General features: G+C 39.7%; 1 protein-coding gene across 1 annotated transcript in view; it reads right to left on the bottom strand.

The window, feature by feature from the left end:
- Positions 1-27,653, bottom strand: part of BSN (bassoon presynaptic cytomatrix protein) — a 332,851-nt gene extending 305,198 nt beyond the window's left edge. The window contains exons 1-2 of the mRNA XM_054976376.1: positions 27,463-27,653; positions 8,844-9,243 (exon numbers count right to left, since the gene is read on the bottom strand). Coding sequence (XP_054832351.1) covers positions 8,844-9,243; positions 27,463-27,653 — 591 coding nt within the window. The remainder of the gene's footprint in view (positions 1-8,843; positions 9,244-27,462) is intronic.
- Between the last annotated feature and the right edge of the window lie 241 nt (positions 27,654-27,894).

The raw sequence follows: 27,894 nt of genomic DNA, 5'->3' as shown, positions 1-27,894 counted from the left end.
CCTCAAGTTTTCAGCCCAGTGCATTCTCCCCCACACACTGTTGGGAACTGAAAACAATCTGATGCTTTGTTGTGTAGCTGTGACTTGGGTTTGCTGTTTAATGTCATGTCTGCATACCATTCATCCATGCCATTCATATATTCTCTGTTTCCTGTATTGATTTGATCACACTGTGTACCTGTATGCTCTCATATTATGCTCATATACTGTAACCATTATATTCATGCCATCTTTGACCTGCCTGAAAACTAAAGTACTAATGCTGAGCCTGTTATCTCTGGAGTCTGCTTGTTGATCTTGTACTATACTGTAACTCTTCGCAAAAGACAGAGGGAGTTGAATTCCTTGTAATCTTCTGCCTTTCTCTGCTCAGACAAAGCTATTGTGTTTCTCATGGGAATTTGGGATTTTCGTGCCTAGTTGCTAACTGCTCAAGGGGGAGGGGGGAATCATGCTCCTTATATCCAAGTGCATCTGTTTGTAACCCCATTCCTGCCAACTTACCCATCTTTGGATGTACCTGTGAACTTAATGGATCTTTATAATAAAACCTTTTCATCCCAGACACTGGAGCGCTTGCTGTGAGGGGTTTGGGGATCTATCTGCCATGGACTGCCATCCCTAGAACTGACATTACAGTTCATTTTCTGGGCCCTTCCAGATTTTATCTTTCATTCAGATTATAGAACTGGTGGCCAGGGAACGTGCCTGAGAACTGAATGGCAGCAGCTTTGGAAAGTCACCTCCCTGTGCAAATTGATATCCAACTAAAGGTTGGATACAGTGCAATCTTATACAAGAGTTACTTTTTAATTTCAATGGACTTAGAGTAGAGTAACTCTGCATAGGATTGCACTGTAAACTCTTGAGCTATCTTGAACCAAATTTGGGTATATTTTTTTAAAAAAATAATTAATAAATTAATTGATGGATTGGTAAAAGGAGCAATCAAATATACTTTGGGGGAAGAAGAACAAGAAGATATGCTGCAACCAAGTATTGAATTTACCAGGAATGTAATATTACCATTTCAGTGCTGGAAAAATATTGTATCATCTGACAGAAGAACTGTTTTAAAAAATAAACAAAATATGGATTCCACACCATGAATAAACAATATCTTCAGATGTATTTAATAATAAAAGTTCATCTGGAACAGCTACATGGAAACACCACGTCAAAGGACTGAAGCTGGACATTACAACACATGAAATTTGTAGATACTTAGTTTTGTTCCTTACTCTATCTAAGAGCCAAGTAGTGAAGAAATCTTTCTATCTGTAATAAACCATAGCATCAGTCTGCAAAGAAGAATGTATCATTTTATTCAACTCAGTTAATACAAAGAGTGTCTCACTGTGAAAAATTATCAGATCTTGGTTCCACTTCTTAAAGATGACAACAACGTAACAGGTTGAAGAAAGCAGGTCATTTCCAAGACTTGCAGTGAATGCTCACTACCCTACCCCCTTGCACCTTCTAACCAATTACATAGCCTACCAAAATAAGATCAAAACATTTCTTGGTGAAAGGCAACTTATTTAAAGAAATGATTTAGAAAAGTTATGCTTGGCGAGTTACTAGCCTTATGTAACATGAAACAAAAAATAAAACTGGGTCATCATCTTCCTACCCAATTATTTGCGTTTTATTATTTTAAAAGAATTGTCAGAGATGAAGTTGCAGACCAGAAATAGCTCTATGTGAATACAAGTTGCCAAAAAATCAAAATGGGAGGAGCAGCAAACAAAGACAAAGGAAAAAAGGCAATTCAGGGACAGAGAAGCAAAAGCAATAGAAAAGAACACAATAAAAGGGTTCTCTCATTCCAAAGCTAAAGGTAACAATGCATTTATCAGCTTTTTTCTTGCTATATGGTTTTTTAGATGCCTTGTGATGAGATTCAGTGTATCAGATCATATGAAGAGTCTAACATGTTGGACTCATGTAGTCTGCATGTAGTCTGTTGTGGAAATCCTAGGTGTGCACATTTAACCTCTTAAATGTTCATTATGGAATCTGTTAAATTGTGGCCACTATGTCTATTAAAGAGTATTCTATGAAAAAAAAGAATGACATTCAAAAGGATGCAAAGAAAGATGGCTTGATCCAAAGAACCATGAAAGGAAAGAAGTTCACAGCATTGTTTGTTTGTTTTTTTGTGAGACCTTACTGCAGCCCTTGCTGCTGAAAAGAGCCTGGAGATGCTCAGGAATGGCTGGAGTGAGATGCTGTAGGCGAGAGGAAAATCAGTGGAGATTCCCCTCTATCTTAGAGCTCTTATTTCTGTTGTGCAAGAGTAGGGTGGTGGTGGTTACCCTCATTGCAATGTGCCTCTACACTGCACTTTGCTCTGTTCTTAAGGAGTGATTTTTCAGGGGGAATAGGGGCTGTAGCAAAGGGGTATCAATCTATAAACTCACTTTCATTCCTTGATATTTGGATCCAAGTCAATGTACAGTGAACTGTAGATCAAAGAATGCTTAAGAGAGTAACTGTTTAGAATACCACATAGAGCCTGGACATAAATGGTAACTAGGGATGTGAAATTCGGGTTTGGTATTCCTTTAAAAATTTCAAATTTTACCTGATTCAATAAGGAACAGCAAAGAAACACTGGTTTGCTATGGAATAGCAAAGAAACACTGTTTCCCGTCCTTTTTTACCAGATGGGAGTGGGGAGAAGGGAGGGGAGTGAGCAGCCAATCCTTGAAGGAGCTCTCTTTCGCTGACCAGTGGGATTCCCTAGAAGGAGAGTGCCTTTTTAAAAACTGAGAGCAGCCTCCATTTTATGTGTTCTGGTTGCCTGGAGAGATCCTCTGAGACCCTACCTGCTGCTGGTTGTAGACTCTCTCTCTCTGTGGTCTGGCCTGGCCTGGTCTGATTTGAACTTGATGTAGACTGAGACTGGATCCTGATATCCAGAGTGGATTCCTGCTCCTACCTGCTGACACCTGCAACTAAAGGCCTTCTACTGCTGCTGCACCTGGAGGACTTCTGCTGCTGTCTGATTAGAGAATTTAGACTTACTGGGTTTTTTCTCTCTTTGGGGTAAGGGATTGGCCTGGTGTCTAGGAGGGATAGGGTTGGGTGGGGGGGAGGGAAAAGGGTTTTTTTAAAACTTTGCATTTTAAAACTGGGGGGGGTTGCTGTGTGGGGGGTGCTTTGGTTGGGTGTTGTTTACTTATTATAGTTATACTTATTATAGTGTTATAGTATTATATACTTACTACAGTTTTTATTTTGTTATTCTTCTGTGTGTGTGTGTGTGGGGGGTCTTCTCTTTTATCCTGTTATTTGGGTGCTTTATTTTATAGTTCCCACTTATTAGATTAACTTGTTTTTCTGGGATTGGGGGGGTGGGGTTCCTGTGTTTTCCCCTTGTGTGTGTTTTGTTGCTGTATGATTTTGCTGGTTCGTTGGGGGCTGTTTTCCCCTGTTGGAGCTGCTCTTTTTTATAGTTGTTTGGTTGGTGTTTCTGTTTTCTGTTGGCATAGAAGCTTGGCTTGTTCACTGTAGATTTTTTTTGTTGGTTGGTTGTTCTTCTTCTGGAGGGAGGGCTATTTGTAGGGCTGCTTCTTGGTTCAATTTTACCTAGTGGTCTTTGGGTGTACTTTGAGTATTCAGAGAGCGTTATATAAACTTTTAAAAAGTGTTTTCAAGATAGGCTAGGTCTTGTAAAGCAAAACTTAATTGGTAGCTTTTAGGGACCAAAGAGAGGTCCCCCCCCCTTTAAAAGACTTCTGTAGGAATTCAGAAGAGTTCAGATTCTACTCCAATTCTATAGTTAAATTGGCTGCCCATTAGTGACATTTAACTAGGTTTTCCCTGCCCACCTCTGGCTCCTTTGGAGCCAGGCTAGGCACATCAGAAGTGGGTTTTTTGTCACAGGCTTACCTACGATTGGGGTTCAGGCCAGGTGTAGCTTGATTCCTGAAGATGAATTAAGCTGCTTGTAGTGTAGTGCCACCATATATCTAAACAGGGCCTTTAAAAAAGAGATTTGTGTGTCCATCTCCAGGTTTAGACTCACAAAATACAAGCTTTCAGAGAAAGTAGGTTTTAAAAGAAACTCTCATTTTTATCTAGGTGCTTTGCATGGGTTGGTAATTTAACTGTTTAATAAGGTTAGTTACTAGTTAGTATATGTTACAAGGGGCAGAAAAATGAGTGACAGGAGACCAGAGAGGGGCCATGGAGGAAAAGTGAGGGATAAGATTAGAGGGAAGAAGAGGAGGGAAAGGGTTGTGGCTCTTCCCCTACCTGAGCAGAGGAAGCACACCCCAGCGCAGCTGCCATTCCTCAGCTTGGCCTCTGGTGACAGCATGAGAGTTCACAAGGGCCTCTTTGTTGAGGCAACTGCAGGAACACCACCCCCACCACAGGTGCCTGAGGCAGGAGCTGGCACTGGGCAGGGGCCTGCTGCTGAGGCTCCCCCTCCTCCAGCTGTAGAAACCCAGCAGCAGGAAGAGGAACAGCATGAGGAGTCATTTGGGGTGGGCTTGGCGCTCAAATCTGATAAAAGCTTTCACAGCAAGTGGCAAAAAATTTAGGAAACAACTTAGATGATTCAGTATGGAAATTTATTTTCATTTACAGTATTTCCTTTACAGTTTGTCTCTCTTTTAGAGAAAATTTGTTAAAAATTATTTAAAGGTGGCATTTAACTCCTTTAAGCCTGGTAAAGATTTATAAGACCAGTACTTGCATATGCTGGTTATGTAAAGAAAATAAGACCATTTTTTTCATATGTAGCAGACATGTATACATGCCTCCAGTTATTGGAAGCGAGTGGTCAAAATTATATCAATAGGATTGGAAGAATGAATTTTCAGTAAACCAGAGACACTGCTGCTGAATTATTTACCTGATTTATCTAGAGATCAGCAAATGGTTGCCTTACATATGATTACAGCTTCCAGGCTGGTTTTTGCCCGGTAATGGAAACAAAAAAATCCTTCTAGACTACAAGATGGGTTGTTGAAAATAAGAAATCTACATTGCTTTTCAGAAAAATAGAGATATTTATAGTATAGATCTTTTATGGTCGTGATACAAAGAATGGAACTAGCAATTATATAACTGGAAGTAGTATCGATATTGTCATTTGATGGTGAAGGGTTTTATATCTGTGGAGGTAGGATGAGGGGACTCTGGTAATGTATTTTGCAAAAATTAGTAACTTTTGTATATATCTGTAACCTGTTTATTTTAATAAATTTATTAATAAAAATATCTAATCTGCATATTTTTAAGCATATTAATCCAACAGGGCTCTTTAGAGTTACTAAACAAGCCAAGGTAAATCACTTGGGATGCTTAAAAACTGAGATGTCTAAAATAAGCTGAATGTAAGAGTCCTACCCATGCCTTGGCTTTCAGAGTACATGAATTAATGCAACCAAGACTTTTAAATATGAGGCTTTAGTGATGTTTATCTGCTGAAATGATTGCAGCCTTGACGTTGCCCACATAAACTAACTATAGTTTAGACTCTCCCTAACCCCCACTGCCATCGTAGGATGGTCATCTTGTAGTGAGATCCATCTGAAAGAGCACCACATACACATACATTACAATCACACAAGCAAGTTTATAAACATGGCTTATGTCAGGTGTAGACAACCTCTTTGGCGCAACTGCTGAAAAAACATACACCATCTACCTGTGAAGATGTTGAGGAATTGGTGACCAAAATGGTGGGTATGAGGGGGAAGGAGACAAGTGTTGTGCTTGCAGCAAGTCAAAACTCAGCAGTGCTGTCAGTATCTCAACTCCAGTACCTTGGAGTTAGACAGTGGCTGAGCTGGTCTGGGAGGCCATGATGGGCATAAGACATGCTTGTTGCCCTCTTTCATATCACTGGCCCCAAGCAGTGCTGCCAATGTCTTGGTTGCATGGGAGATTCTGTTCTGATTGCCAAGCAAAATGGTCTGGTGTGCCACTGTTGACATGCCTGTCACAGGTCGCCTACTACTGGCTTAGCTGAATATGATTCATTAGCAACCAAGCCCACTGTGTAAACAAGGCTGGGCCTTCTCACTGCCGCACCAGGCCTTTCCGGGCCTCTAGAAGGCCATGCCAGGCCTTCCCACCATGGCCTCCTCGGGGCTTCCAAGGCAAGCCGTGTTGCCCACAATTCACTTTTTATCCCAATTAAGAGGTCTGTGAGTGTGCCTGCGCGGGTATAAAAAGAGAGTCATTGCCAATACAGCTTGCCTTTTATGAAGTAGAATGAGCAATCGGAAAGGGCAAGACTGACAATAAGCAAGTTTGGATTACAGCTAGTAGTTCCAACATCTCAATGCTATCTATTCATTACTGTAACTTTATATATGCCTAATATATCATCTGGTCTGCTTATGGACCATTTTGACCCAGTTATCATGATGGAAGTTTACACAACTTGGGCATTGGATCCTTGCCTATCCTGGCCAATAAAATCTTGTAAGAACCACACTAATGAGCCCTTGATGTCCACCATAGATCATTTACTTCCCTAGACTATTGAAAGAGAGGGTTATCCTTCCACTACCTAAAAAACTACTCCTACAGTAAAATGATGTGGCCAGTTGTTTCCCAATCTCTAATCAGCCCTTCCTGAGCAAAATGATTGAGAGAGCCATCATGGACGAACTCCAAGCTTTTTTGAGTAACTCATCTGTTCTGGATCCTTTTCAGTGTGATTTCAGGCAGACTATGGGGCAGAGACAGTGCTGGTAGCCTCAGCTGATTATCTCTATCTGAATGTAAATGAAGGCCATGCTTCTTTATTGCTCCTTCTGGATCTAACTGCAGTCTTTGATACAGTACGTAATGCCATCCTGCTGAGACATTTGGAGGCAGAAGTAGGTATCAGGGGATGTGCCTCGCACTGGTTTGAATTGTTCCGCATGGAATGGACTCAAAGGGTTGCTGTTAGAGACCAGCTATCTTCAGTGTGGCAATAACCTTGCAGGGATCCAGAGGGAGAGGGAGCAATCTTATCCCCCACGTTTACTCAACTGCTATGTAAAGCCTTTAGAAGAAATCATTTATAGATATAGAATTGGATGTCATCAATATATGAATGACACCCAGCTCTATTTCTCTCTATCCAAACCCCTGGTGATACAGTCTTGAGCCGCTGCCTGATAGCTGTAGTTAAATGGCTGAAAGTGAACATATTGAAACTGAACCCAGACAAGATGGAAGTGATGCTGGCTGAGAAGCCTGAGATCTTGAACATTGTGCTTCATACTTTTGAGTGGCTTCAGTTGACCCTTGCTGACTTGGTTGAGAACCCAGAGATTATACTGGACTCAGCATTACTGCTGGAGAAGCAAATTAATGCAGCCACAAAAAAATTGATTTTTTTCAACTTAGTTTAACCTGGAATACGGCCTCCTACATTGACTCAGCTGATATGGCCACCTGGGTCCATGCCACTGTAACATCAAGACTAGACTACTCTAACACACTCTACATAGGCCTACATAGATCAAAATCAACTCAGAGACTCTGGTTGGTGCAGAATGCTGCAGTTTGATTATTAGGGATCTAAGCAGAACATGCATATTACACACATTATACAGTTACTTCTTTGGCTGGCTGTCAGTTACCAAGCTCAGTTTAAAGTACTGGCTATCATATACGTAAGCCCTTGGGCCCTCAATATATCCAGGACCGCCTCGCCACCTATGTCCCACCATGATAACTTCACTTATCTGAGCAGGACCTTCTTCAAGTATCACTCTGAAGATGGGCAAGATCATCAAGTGCCTGTTCACCTGCCTTAACCATAGTGCTCCCCACTCTTGTGTAATGACTTGCCTGAGAAGGTCAGGAAGATTGCTATGCTCCTGGCATTTTGCAAATTACGTAAAACAGAATTCATTGGAAAAGCATTTTTATAAAGGAAATAGGAATATATCACAACAGACTGGCCAAAGAAAATGCACTGTGTTTCTACTGATATAATAACATATTCTGCATTGTTTAACATGTCACGTTTAATTCTTATGCTTTGTTCAGACAACAGTAGTACCATTTCAAATTTCTGCAATTCCTACCCTATTGCTTATTAGATGTATCATCATATCAATTGTACTGATCTACATTGCATAATCCACTTTGAGTCTCAGTGAGAAAGGCAGACTATAAACAATATAAAACTAAAAATTAAAAATGCATAATAAAAATCTTACTTAATCTGCATTTTGAAGTAAATTATTTCAGTGTTCTAAATCTAGTGGGTTAATATTAACAAAGAAAATCTGTGCAGATGAGGTAGAAATACAATTATTTATTTATTTACTTAATTTATAGCCCACCTTTCTCATTAAGACTCAAGGCAGATTACAAACTAAAAAACAATGCAATCATATAACATAATAGCATTCAATGAACAATGCAGTTGGTGGAAAAACCATACCAGTTGCTGCTATGAATCTAACGAGAATTAAAATGCTGCCTTAGCTATTCAAATTTTATGGATAGTAGAAAATCTATACTTTTAGGGAAATAGAACTGTTGAAAACCATTTACTGTCTTTGTTTATTTGCATAATTTATGTATGTACATATCCTCAGCTTGATTGCATTTCATTAATACAAACTATACTATGTTTCCTGCCTCCCCAACCTACTCTTACTAACTCCCATCTAACACACAGTTTCTGCCCAATCATCCAGTCCTCAAAAATTATCCCCATGAACTGAATTCAGGACACTTTTTTCACAGAACATAGTGCTTCCTCAATTCAATAACCTAATCCATTAACAGAGATTGTTTGTAACAGCTGTTTTGCCATATAGTTTGATCAAAATGATAGACTCATTCATAAATATATAAAGACCAATTACCTCAGTCAGGTGAGGGTTGGGGTTGAATCCACATTGGTTACAGACTTTGTTGTGACACTGCGTACAGGTGTTGAAGTTTGGCTGGTTAGGAGAGGAGGTGAGTTCTGTTGTCTTGCATATAGGACAGAGAGTGCTGCTGGGGAGGGGAGCAATTTGGGGGACAGAATAAGGTGAGGTAGGGGTGCTGCCTCGATCGGGTGACACAGATGGTGAACGTCCTGTTCTCTGGTCCCTGCTGTCCACTTGGAGTGTCCTCCTTGACCCATCAGCCTGTTGGATGGTCTGCCCACGGCCCCTCATCTCTCTTGCGCTTTCACTAGTCTGAGCAGCCTGCTTAAGGGATGGGGAAGCTGCTCTCTGTCCAAAAGAGCGGTCTGATTGATCTGGTCTTTTCGGCGTGCTGAAAAATATTAAAACACATGTGTAAATCAGGCTGCAAGAACTGTGGCTTCTACTGGCAAATCTTAGACACACAGAAATATGATAAAGAATCACAACATACAAATATGACTATTGGTCTGTTACAACAATACTGATGTAAAGGACTAAGTGTTGGCAGAGTGGTAAATAACACAGCGGTAGTTAAACAGTACTGATTAAAGGTGTAAAAGAGTTTATTTAGGAACTTCATATCAGATAATAAAGAGGAGAAATAGAGATCCTGTCATCTGACTACATAGTAGAGAGAGTGTGGAGAAGAGAGAAGGAGGAAGATATTGCCCTGTTTAGCCCAATAGGAGACAAGACAAGGAAATGACCTTTAGAAGACAAGGGCCGTCGTCACAAGGGCATCTGTTCCATTAAATTTACAGCATATAGTGTCATCGCTGATATCGGCACAGTAACGTTTCTTTGGGTCACCTCGCGTTTCTTCGCGCTCCCAGCTGTCCACACCTAAGCGCTCTTTTCCGTTCTCTTTAATGGGTGCAGAAGCAGCTCCTCCCCTTTTTAAATTTTTGTTGGCGTTTAATTCCGCTATAACGGAATAACATTAATGTTAAAAAAAACCCGGAAAATGACTGAACACGGCCATTTTTAGCGAGGTGTGGTTTGGGGTTAAAATAAAAATTTCTCTAATGGCAATTCAGTCATTTTTACTTGTTTTCTTCAGCAGAAAATTTTCATTGTGTGATGTCGTTATAGCGATATAAGGACATTATTACAAAAAAAGGGGGGGGAGTCACGGGAGAAATGGATTCTGGGATTGAGGAGAGAAAAAAAGGGTGGGCCTATGGCGTGGTGAGGCGAAAAACACTGATGTGAGGCATTCACACTGAGGCGCAAAATATCACTACTATCAAGCACAAAGCAGAAGAGAGAAAATCACATGAGTGTTGGAATAAGGTGGGTGTTTGCCGGGAAATTGCGCCATTTTCGCACTAAATAGAAGCCCGTGTGACAACGGCCAAGAGAGGTACTGTCCTCACTATCCTATCTCACTATCCTATCTAACTGATACTTGCTGCCCCCTGTATGGAAGGGTCTTCTTCTCTTCTTTCTTCTTATACACCAGACATTGCTATTTCCAGCACTAAGGATGTTCACTAATCTATGGATTCATACTACATATCAATATTGGTACATTTCAAGTAGTAAAAATATCCTTCTCATATTATTGACATTTTGGTTATTTTGTAATGTATTTATTCTTCGCCACTGCTATTTCACTTTATTTAGAATATTTTAGACCACTTTTTTCCAGCAAAGGTCTCAAAATGGTTTACAATTCTAAAAACACACAGAGAAATCTAAAATCTTGGTACAACAATAAAAAATAGTTTATCTATATTGCACATCCTCCAGTCATTTATTACATGAAAAGAAAATCTTACAATTCATAGTCTGTCAAAAATTTGTCTATATACTTTGGTCTCACACAACTTCCTAAATCCCTAAGAAGGCAGGCCCCTGGTAAGCTTTTCAGGCTTAAGCAAACTGGGGGAGAGGCGGAACAGGTGAAAAAGCTCATCCCTTGGGGGAAAGTTCTCCCCTAATAAACAGCAACACAGCACCAGGGAACAGCTTCTTTTCAGGCCAGAGCACCCTTTTGACATAAGGAGAAATGTTCTTTTTCAAATATCAGGAGATATATATTGATCCATAATTCTGTTTATTTTTACATTTATTACACTTTTCAATCTATTAAAGTTCCTCAATGCAGCTGCAATATACAAAAGGACAGGTTACCAATTTCTTTTATTAAGGTAATAGCCAAAATATTTTTGGATATTTTTTCAGAACTGAACTGAAACACCATTTTAAAATCTTTAAGGCCCAAACTTCATGAAAGCAAAACAACAGTAAATAAATATTCAGAAAAAATGATTGCTATATGTGGTTATAACAACTAGTTTGTCACACTGGGCTAACCTTAATATTTACTGGACAAGACTGAATAGAGCCATAGGTGTTTGCAATGCAACTTTAAAGTCCTCTTACAGCACTGGAATTCTCCACTTACAAGGCAGAAAGACTGATCCCACTTACCTTATGCTACTTCTGTGGCACAAGAGGTCAAGAAAATGGGCAGATAATCCAGCCATTTCATTGCATTTTTTAAAAAAGCAGTTTTCCACTTTGCCAAAAATAGAAAGGCATTTCAAAATGATTCTGAAGCTGCCACTTCTTCACTATTTCTAATTTAAATATAGGTCAATGATGTAATTGGACATGACTACAGGAGACTCTCTTTTTTAAAAACCATGCAGGAGACTCTGTCTCTTTTTTAAAAACCATATATGTATACACATGCAGTGCTATTTGTTCCTGCTTCCTTCATTAATACTAGATACCAGAGATATTTGGAGCTCTCACACCTCTTTCTCTGTGAAAAGTATCTACTTTCAACTCTCAACCCTGCTTGCTGACTGGTTTGATTTTGTCCCACATATGTTCTGAATTCCTGTGTAAATAGCACTACCTTAAAAAAGAGAAAAAAGTAATAAAAATGTATTTACAAAATAATCTTTTCTTATTATTAGTTTGGAATACATCATAAGAATGTCCTTGTGACAAGGGACATTGGAGATTCGAGCCCAATAGCATTTTAAAGACCAACAAGATTTCCAGGGTATAAGCTTTTCAGAGTCAAGCTCCCTTGGTCAGTGAGAAGATTAGTCAAATGGAAGTTGCAAGGAAGAGTAGAAAGGACAAAACCTCTTCATAATGCTTAGATATTATTTAAAATCATAGTAACCGAAGTTCAAACAGCATATATCAGAGGAGGGATTGTGGTTCAGAGTAAGAATATCATCTTTGCATGCTGAAGATTCCAAGTTACTCCCCAGAATCTCCCTGTGGCCTCACAAACACTCCCTTATGCAAACTGAAATAGCATCTCTTCCCCCAATCCATCCATCCATCCATCCATCCTGCTCATAACAGTCATTTTATGATTGGCCCCACTCCATGATAGCCATTTTGTCATGAGTTCAGTGCCTAAGACAGTACTTTCTTCTAAAATTCCAAAGCGCCCACAAGCTCTATACTGGATTTTTGCTGGTTTTTAAATCTTAGCAAATTTGCATGTATATACCCATTACATGTTTACTGAAATGTCTTTGATATTGACTGTAGTCACTCACATTGCATAATCTGCTTTGAGAGAAAGGCGGACTATAAATGATGTAAACAAATAAATAAAAATAAAGGTTGGGATTTAGATCTACAAAATTACATGGAAGAAATTTGTCTTCTACTTAGATTGTTACAAAATGGCACAAACTACCTCCCCATTACGCTTGCAAGTTCTAGACATACTTCTGTTGCTTCTCTGCTCTTCTCCATCCCTCAGGTCCCTGAATGATAGAAAGCATCCCTTTACAGTAGTTTGCAGTAGGACATGATTCCTGTCCACATAAAGCCCACTGACGTAATCACAGAGTGAGAGTAGGTCTCAAAGCAAACAAAAAAGGCAACTAGAAGGCTGGATAAATGGGAGTACACAGTGGAATGTATTCTTCTGCAGCAGAGAAAACAACACAAGGAATATTTTGTCCAAGTCTTCCTACTGGTTAATAAAAACGAAATATGGTTTTCTGCTGCCTTCACTTTTCCCTGCCTATGATATTAACTAAGGTAAGCCCACTTCTGATTGTGCAGTCCTTTGTTTTTAAGATTTCCAATGCAGAATTGCTGCAGTTGTCAAGCTATCTGCTTTGCATCTCCCACTGTATAAGTACCATATGAGATATGGCGTCACAACAGAAGCAGACAGGAACTATTTCTTCTCTTTCTGTACCACTTTACCATTTAATATCATTATTATTTCATATTTTATGTATAATGTCCCTTATTCATCTTCTATGCCACTTCCATTTTATTATGTTTAAAGCACCATATAAAATAACATAATTGTGCTATAGTTTACATATAGGGAAAACCTAGTAATAATTACATGCTAAGAATTACTAACCTCTGATACAATCGTTGGTCTTTAAAGTGCTACTAGACTTGAATCTTGCTCTTCTACTGCAAATCAACACAGCTACCCACCTGAAACTATCCAAAGAACTGTGAACAAAACTTCATTCATGAAACAGATTTTGCCACCCCTACCTTCATACAGGGATCTTCTGTGTCCCCTAAGAACCAGTCCTAAGCATTTGGAGACCCATAGGCACAATGTGGGATGTGATATGGAGGCTTCAGTCAGAACGAGACCTCAGCAGAAATCATCCCTTCTTTCACGAATGTAAGTTTGGATCCAGCGCAATTTATTTATTACTCTTCACTACCAAATACACATAACATCTATATTCCAATATGAAAATACTATATATCTCCTTACAATCATTGAATGGCCTTATATAGAGTAGAGAAACACTTTAAGTCATAACTTCATGACATCCTTTAGCCGGATAGCATTATAAAAATAAAAATTTAGTGCTTCTACTCTGCAAGAGCATAGCACAAATCTCATTATATCAAACAACGTACTAAAGACGCCCCACACTAATGTGAAAGTATGCCAAACCGATACGTCTACATCCACTTTCAAAGTGGTATAAATTGTATCACCTCAAGAAATCTTTTGGCTAGTTGGACAGAGAACATCATACCCAGTTGATATGAGTAGAATGGGTATGGAGCAGACTCTGAAGGTTGTCAAAAACTGCACAGAAATGATAGCTGGATATGAGCCAGAAGGGACAGGGTTTAAGATGGTGATTCTTCAGGAATATATACTAGTTCACCTTGATCAAAGTGGAGGGTTAAAGAAGGCTCAAAGGGACAAAGAAGTGGAGGATAACAAAAGAAGAACTCAGTTTTTCCACGAGTCAGCTTTGAAAGAGGCCAGTGTGCAGAGACCATCTGAGTGTTATTTAGAAAGATGGACAATAAACAAGCAAGCAAGCAAAGGGATGAGTACCTCAGTTCACTCTCCCATCTGCTGAGACTATCATGAAATCTTCAGAAATCTCTTAGATATCCTAGACAGAAACATTACTTATTTCAGGTCCTTATATGCCAACATACAGAGCTTTAGAAGCCAGCATCAAATTTCTTGGCATCATCATATCTAGAGTGCTTAATGGGTAAGAATCTAATAACAAGGCAGAAAAAAAGTATTTAAAACTCTTAAGCACAAATGTTAAATTTCTAGCTGCCTGTATGATTTAGCATCTGGAATTATTTCCAGCCCTAATTATATGTATATAGTTATGTGTATAAATATATGCACAAAAGTTATGGAAGCAGAAGCAGCAAGGAATATATTAGTTAATTACTAATTGTCTGATATCAAAATTTGTTACACAAGAAAATAAGTGTTAAGGATGGGGTGTACTAATCTCTTTGCCAGTATAATGTCATACTCACAACCCATGATGTTCCGCCAGCATTACGGAGACCTAGTTCTGGAACTGTGAACAGACATGTCTGTGCAAATGTTGGAACTGAGAATTAAATAACTGTGCCATAAAAATCAACAGCAAAATATAATCTGAACATAAATTTATAATTTTCCAGAATTTCTTTGGAACAGATGTAGTCTTTTAAAACTGAGACCGACTGAAATGAGGGTAATCTGAGGCCAAAATTAGACACTCATGTGTCTGAAAACAATGGTCTTTCATTACAGCATAATGTAAGATGTAATACTGCTCTCAGAGGTTTCCTATCATCACTCCATTTCATTGGCTGACTTTTAAAGAGCTGAAGAAATCCAGAGTTTGATGACAACATTTCCACAAATGTACCCCATTCCCAGTTTGCAGAACCTGTAGATGTTTTTCATTGGTATACCCATGAAGATAAGCAGAGAATTTCTTATGATGGATAAATGCCAACATACAACTAGAAGGAAGAGAGTGTTACTGTGCAGAAATATTAGTCTAGATCTCAAGGTGGGCATTCAGAATGTTATGAATCTGTGGTCATGATTCTGTGGTCATGATTCTCCCACACAGGTAGTTCTCAAGACCAGTCAAAATCAAAGGGACTCACATACGGAGTAATGACATGTTTGCCTGACATAGGGAAGGGCTTAATGAACTCCCTAAGGGAATTTCCCCTACCCATGAGCACATTGTACATGTCAGAGAGGACAGGTTTTTTTTCTAACCAGGAAAGCTGACAAAAAGCAAATATCAGTTTTTCAAAAAGGGAAATCAATTAAAACTGGTCATAAAATAGTAAGTAATGAACTGTCATAATATTTTATAAACAATGGATTTTCATATATCAAGAGGAATAAAGAATAATTAATGGACCCAGTGCACTAATCAAAAAGCAAAATATGTCAAACAAATTGTACTATTTTTTCATAACTCTATTCTTTTTCTGTAAAGGTAGAACTGCAAGTATAATGAAGTCAAAGGAACTATATGCATGAATAAGCCAAGCAACAGTTCTTCCTTAACAAAGAAAACAGGGATGGTTAATATTTCTCAACTTCATTATGATATTTGATAGACAATGCCATATGCAAAACGGAGACCAAAGGAGTTAAGTAGGACTTTAAAATAGATACATGAATGCTAAAAAGTCAAAACAAAGGAATTATTAACATTGCAGTCAATTAAGACTAAAGTTTGTTATCCATTATTAATATAGTGTCAAGATATATTACACACAAAAACTCAAGTGAAGCATTCATTGAGTTTTGGACAATGCCCAAGTTCTCTTCAACCAATTCTTAAGTAGCCTTGTGAAATCAAGAAATGAACTGCTGGAGCTTCCCAAAAAAAGAACTGGGCCACAGGAGAGACAACTGGGCAACCTGACAGCACACATTCTTGTTCTCCCCACAGGATCTTAAGGTACAGCATAGCAGCAGCTGCAGACTACAGGAACCAAAGAGTTAATTAACAGCATAATCTTGCCCATAAATTATCTGAAGGGAAGGAAAAACTTCACAGTGGACTTTGGTCCAAGCTGTGTTCTGTTAACAGAAGATGGGGGCAGAGACAAGTGTCAAAAGATTATATGAGAGGAAGATGAAGGAGAAAAGGGTTCCTTAAGTAGAGAAGCCAAGTGGCAGGGAAGTATGGAAAGGAACAACAGAGGTGACAGGGTGTTGAAGAAATCAGGGACCACTGAGACAGTTCTTTCCCTCCATCACATAACAAGACGAAGAATCAGGGGATGCTATTTAAATACTGTTGTTAACAGGGAAAAAAGAGAAGCAAGGCAGGACAGTTATATATTATTAACTACTATAGGGAAAGTAGGGAAAATGAGAAATGAAAAGCTGAATGTGAAGGGAGGTGAGAGTATGATGCTTCAAGAAACTGGGACACAGATGCCAGCAGCCTGGAAAAGAAGGAACCTAAATGAATGACAATCTCGCCACCCCCCTCAACTGAGGTGGGGGAAAGGGGTGAGCAAGCAGGTGATAATGCCACAGCAGGAGACAGCATCATCAGCCAGCTTCTAGGAGGGACAGATAGGGCTGGCCTCTGAGGGGCTGACAGACCCTGCCACATCTCAGGAAGTGCTGCTAGCAAGCCCTGCGGGCTTACAGCATGCCCTGGCAACAACCAGGGCTCCATCTGGATGGCGGCAGGGAGAAAGCCTGCCACAACCAGCTAGGATGGAGACTGAGAGGGGGCAGCACCCCAGAGGAACAGAAAAAGGCAAGACAAACTCAAGCAGGCAGATGGGCCAGCAGAGAGGCTGGAGAGGCTGGATGAGTGAGCATTTGGTTGCCATTAGCCCAGATGCTGGAGTAAGCTCTGGGGGCAGAACCCTGAGGATATGGCTAGGGATGGATGGAGGGATAAAAGAGAGCTCCAGAACCCAGGCCAGGGAGGATACGCTGGGGAAGACTTGACGCAGACACTGAAGGGCAACACTCTCCAGAACAGGCAGAAGGCATGCCGGGTGACACAACCAGGCTCCTCTCCTGCATCTGAGGCCAGGGGGAGGCCCCAGTGGGTGTACCCTCAGGACAGGAGAAAGACAACAGGTAGCCCTAGGGCAGGAGGTGTGCAACAATGTAATCCAGACAAGAGGCAAAGGTGTCATACAAAAGATGCATATTATTTCCCTATCTGTTCAACCAATATTAGGGTTGCCTGCTCCAGATGGGAAATATCTAGAGATTTTGGGGGGTGGAGTCTGGGGACGGGAGGATTTGGGGAGGGGCTGGAGCTCGGCAGGTATACTGCCAGAGAGTCCACCCTGCAAGAGCAGCCATTTTTTCCAGGGGACCTGATCTTTGTTGTCTGGAGATCAGTTGTAATTACAGAGGATCTCCAGGGCCCACCTAGAGTTTGGGTTTGGCAGCCCTAACCTATATGCCAAACATATCATAAGGAAAATTGAATTAGATTTAGATGAAGATGGAATGAAAACTGGTGGAAAGAACATTAATAATATGAGATATGCAGATGATACCACCTTACTGTCAGAAAATCATAAAGACTTGAAACACCTACTGATAAAGGTTATGGGAGAAAGTGCCAAAGCCAGATTACACCTAAACATCAGACAAAAGTAATGACTGCTGAGGTTTAAGGTTGACAATGAAGAAACTGAAATTGTTAAAGATTTCTATTCCTTTGCTCAATCATCAACCTAAAGAGAGACTGCACCATAAAGAGACTGTGACTTGGAAGCTATGAAGGGACTAGAAAAGATCCTTAAGGACAATGAAAAAAGCTGAAGGAATAACGTTGGTTTGTTTGAAATATGGTACTAGAGTAAAGTTTTAGGGATACTATGGATGGTCAAAAAGACAATTAAGTGGGTTCTAGATCAAATCAAGCCTGAATTCTCTCTAGAAGCTCAAGAGTTGAAACTGAGGCCATTGTACTTTGACCACATCACAAGAAGACACGACTCACCAGAAAAGACGGTAATACTAGGAAAGGAGGAAGACAGTAGGAAGATCCTAAATGAGATGGTTTGACTCAACAAAGGAAGCCACAACCTCCAGTTTGCAAAATCTGAGCATGGTTGTTAAAGATCAGAAGTTGTGAAGGTTGTTACTTCATTGAGTCATTGTAAGTTGGAAGTAACTTGATGGCACATAGCACACACACAAAAATGGAAGGACAGCAACGTGTGGCACACAGTGGAATGATTGAATTTCCCTTACTGGCTTGAGAGCCAAATCTTCCGTCCATTTTTTCCTTTTGTGGATGGCTATTTTGAATATAAACAGCCTTGGGAGCTCTGTAGGAAAGCGATATGTAAATTTATAAAAATGAATAAATAAAATCTTTGAATGCAACTCTTTACTTAGGAATAGATTTATAATTGATTTTTTAAAGTCCTTTCCTAATGGAAGAGAGGCAGAAAAACTTTATTCAAGAATATTCTGCTGCAGGAAAAAATTATGCTTGAGTTTTTCATCAGGTTTTTTTCACATTAAATGTAGATATCTTTCAAATGGTACAAGTGACATACCATCGAGGTAGCAGAATTTCTTGTAATCTGACAATAGTTGACAGCTATATTAGCTTTACCAGAGTACTAACAGTAACAATAAGTAAAAGAAGTCACATTGGCTTGCACCAGTTGCTATGCTAAGACAGAACATAATAGTACTATGGCCTCGTCTACTTAAGCAGCAAGCACATTGTGGATGGCAACCACATGGGTCTTACATGGCAAGCAACATGACAAGCAACAGCTGTTTGGGTGATTTTAGCCATGCCATCTCAATCTAGTAGGGTATATGTGACATGGTGTAAACTGCCCAAACTTCAGGGGAAGGCTTACCCTGCCCATGAAGTCCCATTTCAAGTGGCCACCTGTACCAAGTGCTTTTTGCATACCAGCATACCATCATTTGCTGCTTAGACAATTCACCATGCCCATATTGCTCAACATTATATGAAGTTGCCCCTTATTTATTTCTTCATTAAAACAAGGACTTAGCAGAAATCAGAAATCAAGCCTATAGTCCCTGTTTTTGCAGGGGGGGGGGAATTACGCACTCCACAGATTAATCATCAGTACCCTCCAGCAGTCTTTAATAAAAACGGGAGTAACCAGACTGTGAAAACACAGCAGGTACACCAAAAGAAACCAGAATTGGGAGGGAGAAAAGAAATACCAGATGTTGTCGGAGGGCATGTGTATTCATGCTGAAAAGATGAAATGCACTTCAAGACGGCAGGCTAGGCAATTGCAGCATGGCTTGCTTGATTCATGGTAGAAGTTTTCTTAAAAGACCATTGTGCTTCAGCAGCTTCCCAATGAAGAATCGGGACACTGTAGCTCCTGTTGTAATCATACTCCTGGAAAGAACAGGTGCAGTTGCAGATTCTGATGGAAGTGAGTGGGCCAAGTCAAGGTGCTCTGCTCCCTCTACTGCGATCCAGGCCAATCATGCTGGCCTTCAGTTGTCCTGTGTTCATCTCCCAAGTTTCATTATGAATTTACTGCTGTGTTTCTGAATCTGTTTATTTCAGTTTTTAACAGGTTCATCCCCAAGGGCTAGGGGTAGCTTACAATCACAATAAAATGATAAATACGGCAACAATAAAAAAAAAATGAACCAGAGAACACCCAGCAATTCCAGGTGCCATTAACACATTGGTTCCTCAGGACAAGAGGCACAAATTAAGCACTTTTTTTTCCTTTCATCACACTACTTTAACTCATTTGAAAATGTATCATGCAGGTAGTTTGTAAGTTTGAAAAATAAAATTTGACATAAGAGGCGAACAAAATCCTTGACAAAAATGCAAACAAGTCTCATTGCTGGAAATGGAAAGCAAACTCTATGAGAAACAGCAGGCAATGGGAAAGCTGTATTTGTAAGTTCTATGCAACTGACTGGTTAGTGAGAGCAAAACTACTACTTTGTTTAAAAAAAACATTAACTAGATCAGTTAAAAAATAATACATGGCACAGCCTAGTAATGTTACTTTTCTAGGATGTTTACTAAAGAAAAACTCAAAACAAAAGCATATCGAAATAGTTTATTACTATAGTCCTATTTATTGGACTCTGTTTTAACTCTGTTAAAACAAAAAGGGTTCCTTTGGCACTTTAAACATAAACAGGTTTATTGCAATGTAACTTTCATGGGCTAGAGCCAGCCTACTTCATCAGATGTAATATTTGTAGTACTACAAATTTGTAGTATACGCCATGACAAATATAACGTTATGTTTCAAGTAACACATAAAAGCTAGATAGCTATATTAAGGCAAGCAGAACATCTGCTAAAGTAACAGTAATCGTTTATTTAATGGATGGGTTTTTTGTTTAGGATAAAATTAATGTATAGGCCAGTCTCAAGTTAAGTATCTACTGGCAGTAAATTTTTAAAAATCCAATTTATACTGAGGAAACTGCATCCCAAATTAGAAGGGAACTGTCCTTAATTCAAATATGTGCACTTTAGCTTCTTCCCAAAAGGGTATAAAAATAATGGTAGCCTGAAGCAATAACACTTAAAAAAAAAAACCTCGAGTAGTTCAAAGTCCACAATTGCTTCTCTTTTGCTATACAACATACATTGTGTACATTTTTTTTTAGTATGTGGTCAACCATTTCAAAATGTTAAACCATCTGAGAAAAGAATTATAAAATGAACTTCCAAAGTTCTAGCACAATGACAAATTCTGCAGTTGTGTCCACTGCCCAACAGCTATACAATGAACTATTTTCTAAAGAGAACTTTAAGACAGTGGCAGAAACTCTGTGAAGTCTGTTATGTGCAAAGTGTAGTCCTTCAAACAAGCCCTGATTAATATAATTTAAACAATCATATCATTTAATGGAAGAAAAACCTTCTGAGACAATGAAGGAAAGAAATCATGCATGACAGTACAGCGCCCATTACATTTCCAACAATGACTGTTTTTTCTTGGATCAAAATTGGGCCTAACAACAACAATCAACAGTTCTGCACAATTAACTGTTTTAATGATTTAATAGATTAATTGGACCTCCGTTTTCAAACTCAACCAGCCATCCGGGCTTCCCCTCTGCCACCTCTCGGACCAACTGGTTCTTCCATTCTTCCCACTTTCCCCAGCAACTTCCATTCCTCCCTACTGCTCAAGCAGCCTACTTTATGGAGTACGTGCAGGCGGTCTGGACAAGGTTTGCTACTAATCTACCATTTTATATCTATTTAATGCCAACTGTGTGACAAGCACCATCAGAAGAGCCAATTTACATTTTACATGGCAAGTGTGTTTGTTCCATATACACCAATCTTCAGAACAGCAAAAACTGTAAAATACACAGTGAAAATGCATGTTTGTGAAAAGTCAATGGACTCATGCTCAGGATCCACAACAGACTGGCCTTATGGTGTTTGCTGTTCTGAATACTAGTGTAAATACGACAAGCACTTTTTCCATAAAAAATGTGTGTTGATGTAAGTTTTACAAAATGACAGTGTGTGTGTGTTGATCTGACATGTCAAGAAAGGAGAAAAGACCATTAGCCACAACAGCAGAATGCTTCAAAAGAAAGTTACTCAAAGAATGACACGGCTCCTGATGTATCATTTTCCTGTATAAAATCTCTCAGATATGTAATAATCTATTGGTGTACAGTGGCAATATTTCAATGGGTATAAAGAGGATCTCCATGACTGGAGGAGAAGAGAACAAGCTCCCCCTTGTGGGGATAGGTTCAGCAAGAGCAACAATGGAAAGTATAACTTGCGTTAAAAGTTCATAAAACCCAGTATTCAGTCTCTGGTAGCAGCCAGATCCAGGTGTTTGAGAAACTAGTACTTTCAACTATTGGGAGTTTGGGTTGAGGGATACCTTAAGCATTATGTCTGGTTCCCATAGTGTAAAAGAGCCTTCCTAAGAACATACATCCAATGGTATCATCAACAAGTTCATAATGATTCCTTGATTTATTATCTGAAAGCAAGTCAGATGTGATCTCTCCCCAATAGCTTCTTTGCTAGCAATCTTGTCAAATGTAACAAAAATCAGCAGTTTCTCATTTTGCTTGTAAAAAGTCACTAACTGTTAAAAATGAAATATTTCCCTTGCATTAATTTGCCAGATTTTATGGGATTATTTAGAGCCACAGATTTATTTCTTCTTAAATAAATCTGGACTCATTACTGCAGTTACACAGAAATATAAATCATGTGGCATGATGAAACAATCAAAGTTAATCACTTTAATTTCAACACGAATGTAAAACACGTTCTCAAGTCTCTATTGACATCAATGCAATTTGAAGTGCATAGCTATGTTTGGGCCCTGTCTAGTCACAGTATCAGACACCAAAAGTTCTCTGTGTCCTTTTTTCAATTTTAACTGTGATCAAGACTAATGTGCAACATTTAAAGTTGGAGGGATCACCTGACCCATTCTGGAAACTCTTTCTTCCATGCTCCTCCATAATTGCTTCCCGCGGCAAATTAATACTTCTTTAAAAAAAATACATTGCAAGAACTTGGCATAAAACAAAACAAAAGGACCGTAAGGTAAAGGAACAATGCTGATATTGTTCACAAACAGTGATCATTTTCATCATTTTATTTGGGAACAACACTGGCCTACCTTACATAGCTGTTGTAAGGATGACTCAGAAATTATTTAAACATATAAACAGTATTCTTAGCAGCGTTCAATATATTGTCAAAAGGCTTTCACGGCCAGAGAACGTTAGTTGTTGTAGATTTTCCGGGTTGTATGGCTGTGGTCTTGGCATTGTAGTTCCTGACATTTCACCAGCAGCTGTGACTGGCATCTTCAGAGGTATAGCACCGAAAGACTACACCGAAAGGTGCTACACCTCTGAAGATGCCAGTCACAGCTGCTGGCAAAACATCAGGAACTACAATGCCAAGACCACGGCCACACAGCCCGGAAAATCTACAACAACTAGTATTTTTAGCCTTCCTATTTTCCATTGTACTCCCACATCTCAAAATATTACATTCTGATTAATCATGTTTCTTCTTCCAAGAAGCTATCAGTAGAGTACACAGGATTTTCCCTTTTTATCTTCAGAGAAACCTGTGAGATAGGTTAGGCTACAGAAGTTGCCCTGAGGTCACTCAGCCTGCTTTACCACTAAGTGGAGATTTTAACCCAGGCCTCACCTGTCCAAGTCTCACATGCCGTCTACAAACATTCTACTCAATCATTATGAAAATCTTTAACCTAAAAATTCCTAAGCTTTCCTCAGTGGGACATACATACCATTTTATATTGGTTGACCTCTTTGTTACATTTGTACTTTGTTGCTATTTATACTTTTGTGGTAAAAACTTCAATACAATTCTAAAAAAAGAAAAAGAAAACTGGGCTGGGCAGCAAATTGTTTCACCCAGAACTACTGCTGAAAATTACCAAGTTCAATGTCAGCTGAAGAGAGAATATGACAAAAGATAGCATTATACTAGAACACATTACAAAACTGGAAAACGTATTTTAATCGTCTTGAGATACTTGTATTTTATGCATACCATGCCATTACATGTCTTATAAATTGCCTGTAACTGAAATTTCAGGACCGTACTCCTATCTATTAGTAAGATCGTAACCAAAACATATATCCCTCTCCTTACAAAGGCACTTGGAAAGATGTATCTGTTAATCTTTTAACCATTTTTCTACTAAACTACATATGAACAACATTTGCAATCAAACCAATTACTTCAAATCAAAATGACAAATGGCCCCCCTTCTGTGGCCCCTTGTCCTTCCATTATCACGCTCTGTGTGAAGTTTTTGCCTATCCCTCATCCTTCTTTGGTTCCTGCTTTTTAAAGAAACCTTCCTCCCTCTCTCTGGTCCCCCCACCCATCCTTTCCTGCATCCCTTCTGCTAAGTCCAGTGGTTGCTGACTGAGTCTCCATTCCTTAACCACCTGCTTCTAGGCCTCCATTCCATGGTGACAGCTCAATCAATAGTTAACGGGACTTGCTGGCAACAGGCAGAGGAAAGAAATGAATTTATTATTAAAAATATTATTATTAAAACATTAAGTGTTTAATATTAAAATATTAAATGTTTAATATTATTAAAAATTATTAAAATACCATAGTTGAAGAAACTGAAGCTGATGATATCACACCCTGAAGAAAAGCACGTATTTAGAAAACAGCCAAATCAATAAACCCAAAGTCTACAGCAAGTTCAGTACTTTTAAATCTCAGTTAAATCAGTGGGAATTAAAATGGGTATCTTTGGTTGGATTATTCCCCAAGTGTTTATATTTGGCTGTATCACACCGTTGATTAACTATTTCTACATTTTGCTGAACCTAGAAAGAATTCAGAAAGTGGCGATAATAGTGTAATGTACACTATAATAGGTGAGTTGTATTCAGGAAGGCAGATGTAGTTGTTTCCATGATTCTAGTCACATCTAATAAGGAAGGTTAATACAACTGAGGAGTTTTAAGAAAGCTAACTGAAAGTCTAGAGACCAATGTGAAATCTGAGCAACAACAACAAAACAGCAGGATGGATCACGGGTCTCCTGTTATTTCTACCTCCTTCCTAGGTGTCCTTTCACATTCTTGGAAAATAGAAGCCAAGAGTGATGAATATGTTTAAATAAACATATTTAAATAAATAACTAACAAACCTAAAACAGTGGATTTTCCCACTGTGATGTTTCCTAAGGATTTGGCTCATCTGCTGCTGAAACACAGCCATGCATAGTACTAAAATGTGGAATTAAATACATCTCAATTATACTGTGCAATAAACTCACCTAATAAAATCCATCCCTGATTATGCAAAACAGCCTTTTTTAATTAAAAGTCAGGTCCAGATATCCTCTTGCATAGGAAAAATTCTAGAATATAATACAGTATTATAATCAACATTCCCAATCTAACCCCATATTCATGTTTATTTTTAAGGTGCCATGAGGCTTTTTACTGCTTTTGCAGCAACAGACTAACAGAGCTATTCCTCTAGAATTTGCCCATATTCATGAATATTCCAACACGTTCACTAAGCAGAGGACTATCAGACTGACAGAATAAACATTTATTAACAGGGGTAGGAGTATGTTGGAATGCCTGTACTGATAGAAATAGGGTTGTGCTGATAGTCTGAGTTTGGAAAGAGAGACCAGAGCTTTTGCACAGATGTATTAGTACTTGGATAGCTTCCCAGCCCTGCTCTTCAACACACCATGGCAGGATTGTTATAGAAAAGACTTGATGTGCAGATACCTCAAAACAGACGCTCAGCTCTCCATCAGTAACACTTCATGGTGCATAAGTGTCTCCAAGCAGCAGAATTAAGGAAACCTTCCAACAGCACATACTTACAGCCCACAGTAACTACATAATCCTGCTACAAGACCCAACACAAAAATGCTCCTATCTTTTCTGTACCACCTACACACACACAACTCTCCTAAGCCTTATGCAAAGATCAATTCATTCTGCCATGAACAATTCAACATCAATTCATTCCCATGCCTTTATGAGCTTCCCTTGTATATGCAAGCAATGCCTGGCCTACATTCTCTCCAAGCTAAATTGGGGAATAATGTGTAAACCTGGAACCCTGCAAGATGGAAATCATTGCTGCTTTGCAACACTGCCATCAATCAATCTGGGTAAGTTCCAATGAAACATGCACATGACCTATACTTTTAGAAGATACTTAAAATTACATATATTATCCAAACATATACCTTTATAAATTTGAAGTATAATATTATAAAGGGAATGCTTGAAAAAAATGTAGAGATTAGAAACATCAACCTAAAATGTCTGAAACTTTTCTTCCACAAATTCCCTCCCCTCAAAAAAATTCAGTTCAGCCAGGATCAAATAATTTGACCATTAAAGAGTGCAGTTCCAGTTTTAATCCTCACAGCCTAACTCATGAACAGGAAGCTATCTGATTTCTTCTAGAACTATTACCTTTTCTATATAATAATGGTACATTCAACAATGCATTCTTAAGTCAGGGAACAAGGATAGTATTCTTGTTAATTTATTTTATATATTTGTATCCTGCTCTTCAGTTGATCATGTGTTTCAAATCAATCTGCCATTGACATATTTGTGATTTCACTGCAAAATGAAAAATATGACTCTCGATGAATTTTTCACTAACTTTTTTCATATATGCCACTTTCCACATTAAATATATTTTCAAAGTACTACTTTGTTGCATGACACCTAATCATAACACTCCTTTCCCCCACCCATGTTTTGTTTTTCTCGAAAAGACAGACACTATGCAGAGCACTGACATTTTAAATCAATTATTTCTCTACACTGATGTACAACATTTAGGTTACATAACCATTATTATTTTTATGTAGTATAAAGGCTGCAATAAGGGTGGCCTTATTAGGATATGTACATCATACGGAAGCACTGTCAATGGTATCTTTATAAGCAAGCATGATAGCAACAGAACCTAAAAGAAGGCTGGCTAGAGATCTAGATGTATAGAGAAAGAATGGGGAATCATTTGTTCTTGTTGACTACTCAAGCCAGAACTATTCTTGACAACACAGAGACTGATAAAAGTTATTTATGTGAATCCTGAACAGCAAACGGTGCCCTTCCTTCAGTTTTGCATGCCACTCATTCCAACCTAAGCTGTGCAATCAGCATCCCATTCATGTTTCTCTGCTCTCCTCTCCCTGATACTAGCCTGCACTACGACACTCTGTGAAAGAGTCTTCACCCTGTATGCGCACATGCTGCCATCTGGATTTCTGTCCTGTTTCTTCTTCTCCTCCAGAGACGCTGATTTTCGTACTCACTATTTCACTTTAAAACACAGGTAAACTCCCCCATCCTATCACTTAAAGACGAATTTCAAACGGCACTTTACAGTGTTTTTATAGATCATCTGCTCACCTCACAGCTGCCCTTTAAACAAACCCAAACCACACCACAGAGCCTGATTACCAGATCACTATGGACATTGTGGAAATTCCGGGGTCTTGCTTCAAAAAAGGCACACATGGCAGAGCACAAACACAGGCCAAGCCACTTTTCCATTCCTACTCGATCCTCCCCCACCCCGTCCTGACTAAGGCGTCCCTGCTCAGCCAGAGCGCTCTCAAAAACTCTTATCCTCCTGCAGAGCCCTCGGCAAAGGCTGAAACTTGCCCTCGACTGACCCGTCCGCCTCTCAACCACAGGTCATGCCCAGTTTCCCAATTGCCCTTCGCCCTCCAGCCCAGCCCCTCTTCCACAGCACTGATTGGCAACCCGGCCCGCCCGCTCAGTCTCTCCCACCTGACTGAGGGTCCGTGCGGCTGCGCGGGGCCCGGTGCGGCGGCTGGAGCCCTGCCCGGAGGGAGCTGTCCAACGCTGCCTGGTGCTGAAGGCGGCTTGGCGGACCCAGGCGTCGTGGAGGGGCTGGCGGCGGGGCCGGGGGGCAGTTGCCCCTCGGCTCCTCCGCCCTCTAGGCTGGCCTCGTTGCCCATGGCGAGGCGGCAGGGCCGGGATGAGGACAGGCTCCCTAAGCGTCCTCAGCGCAGCGCCGCCTGCGCCGCCATCAGCCTAGCTCCACCATCGCCGCCTGCCCCATCCGCACTGAGCATGCGCTCACCTGGCGCGAGCTCAGCGCCCAACTCTCCTAACGAGAGGCGGAGGGCTCGCGTCGGGCTGTCTATCTCGCTCGCGCGCACGCGGGGCTCGAGCCCGCGCGGCCGCTCAGGGCCAATG

Source organism: Eublepharis macularius, chromosome 4 (genome assembly GCF_028583425.1).
Source record: "Eublepharis macularius isolate TG4126 chromosome 4, MPM_Emac_v1.0, whole genome shotgun sequence".
Lineage (NCBI taxonomy): Eukaryota > Metazoa > Chordata > Lepidosauria > Squamata > Eublepharidae > Eublepharis > Eublepharis macularius.
The sequence above is the reverse complement of the archived record's forward strand: the minus strand, read 5'-3'. Positions and strand labels throughout refer to the sequence as shown.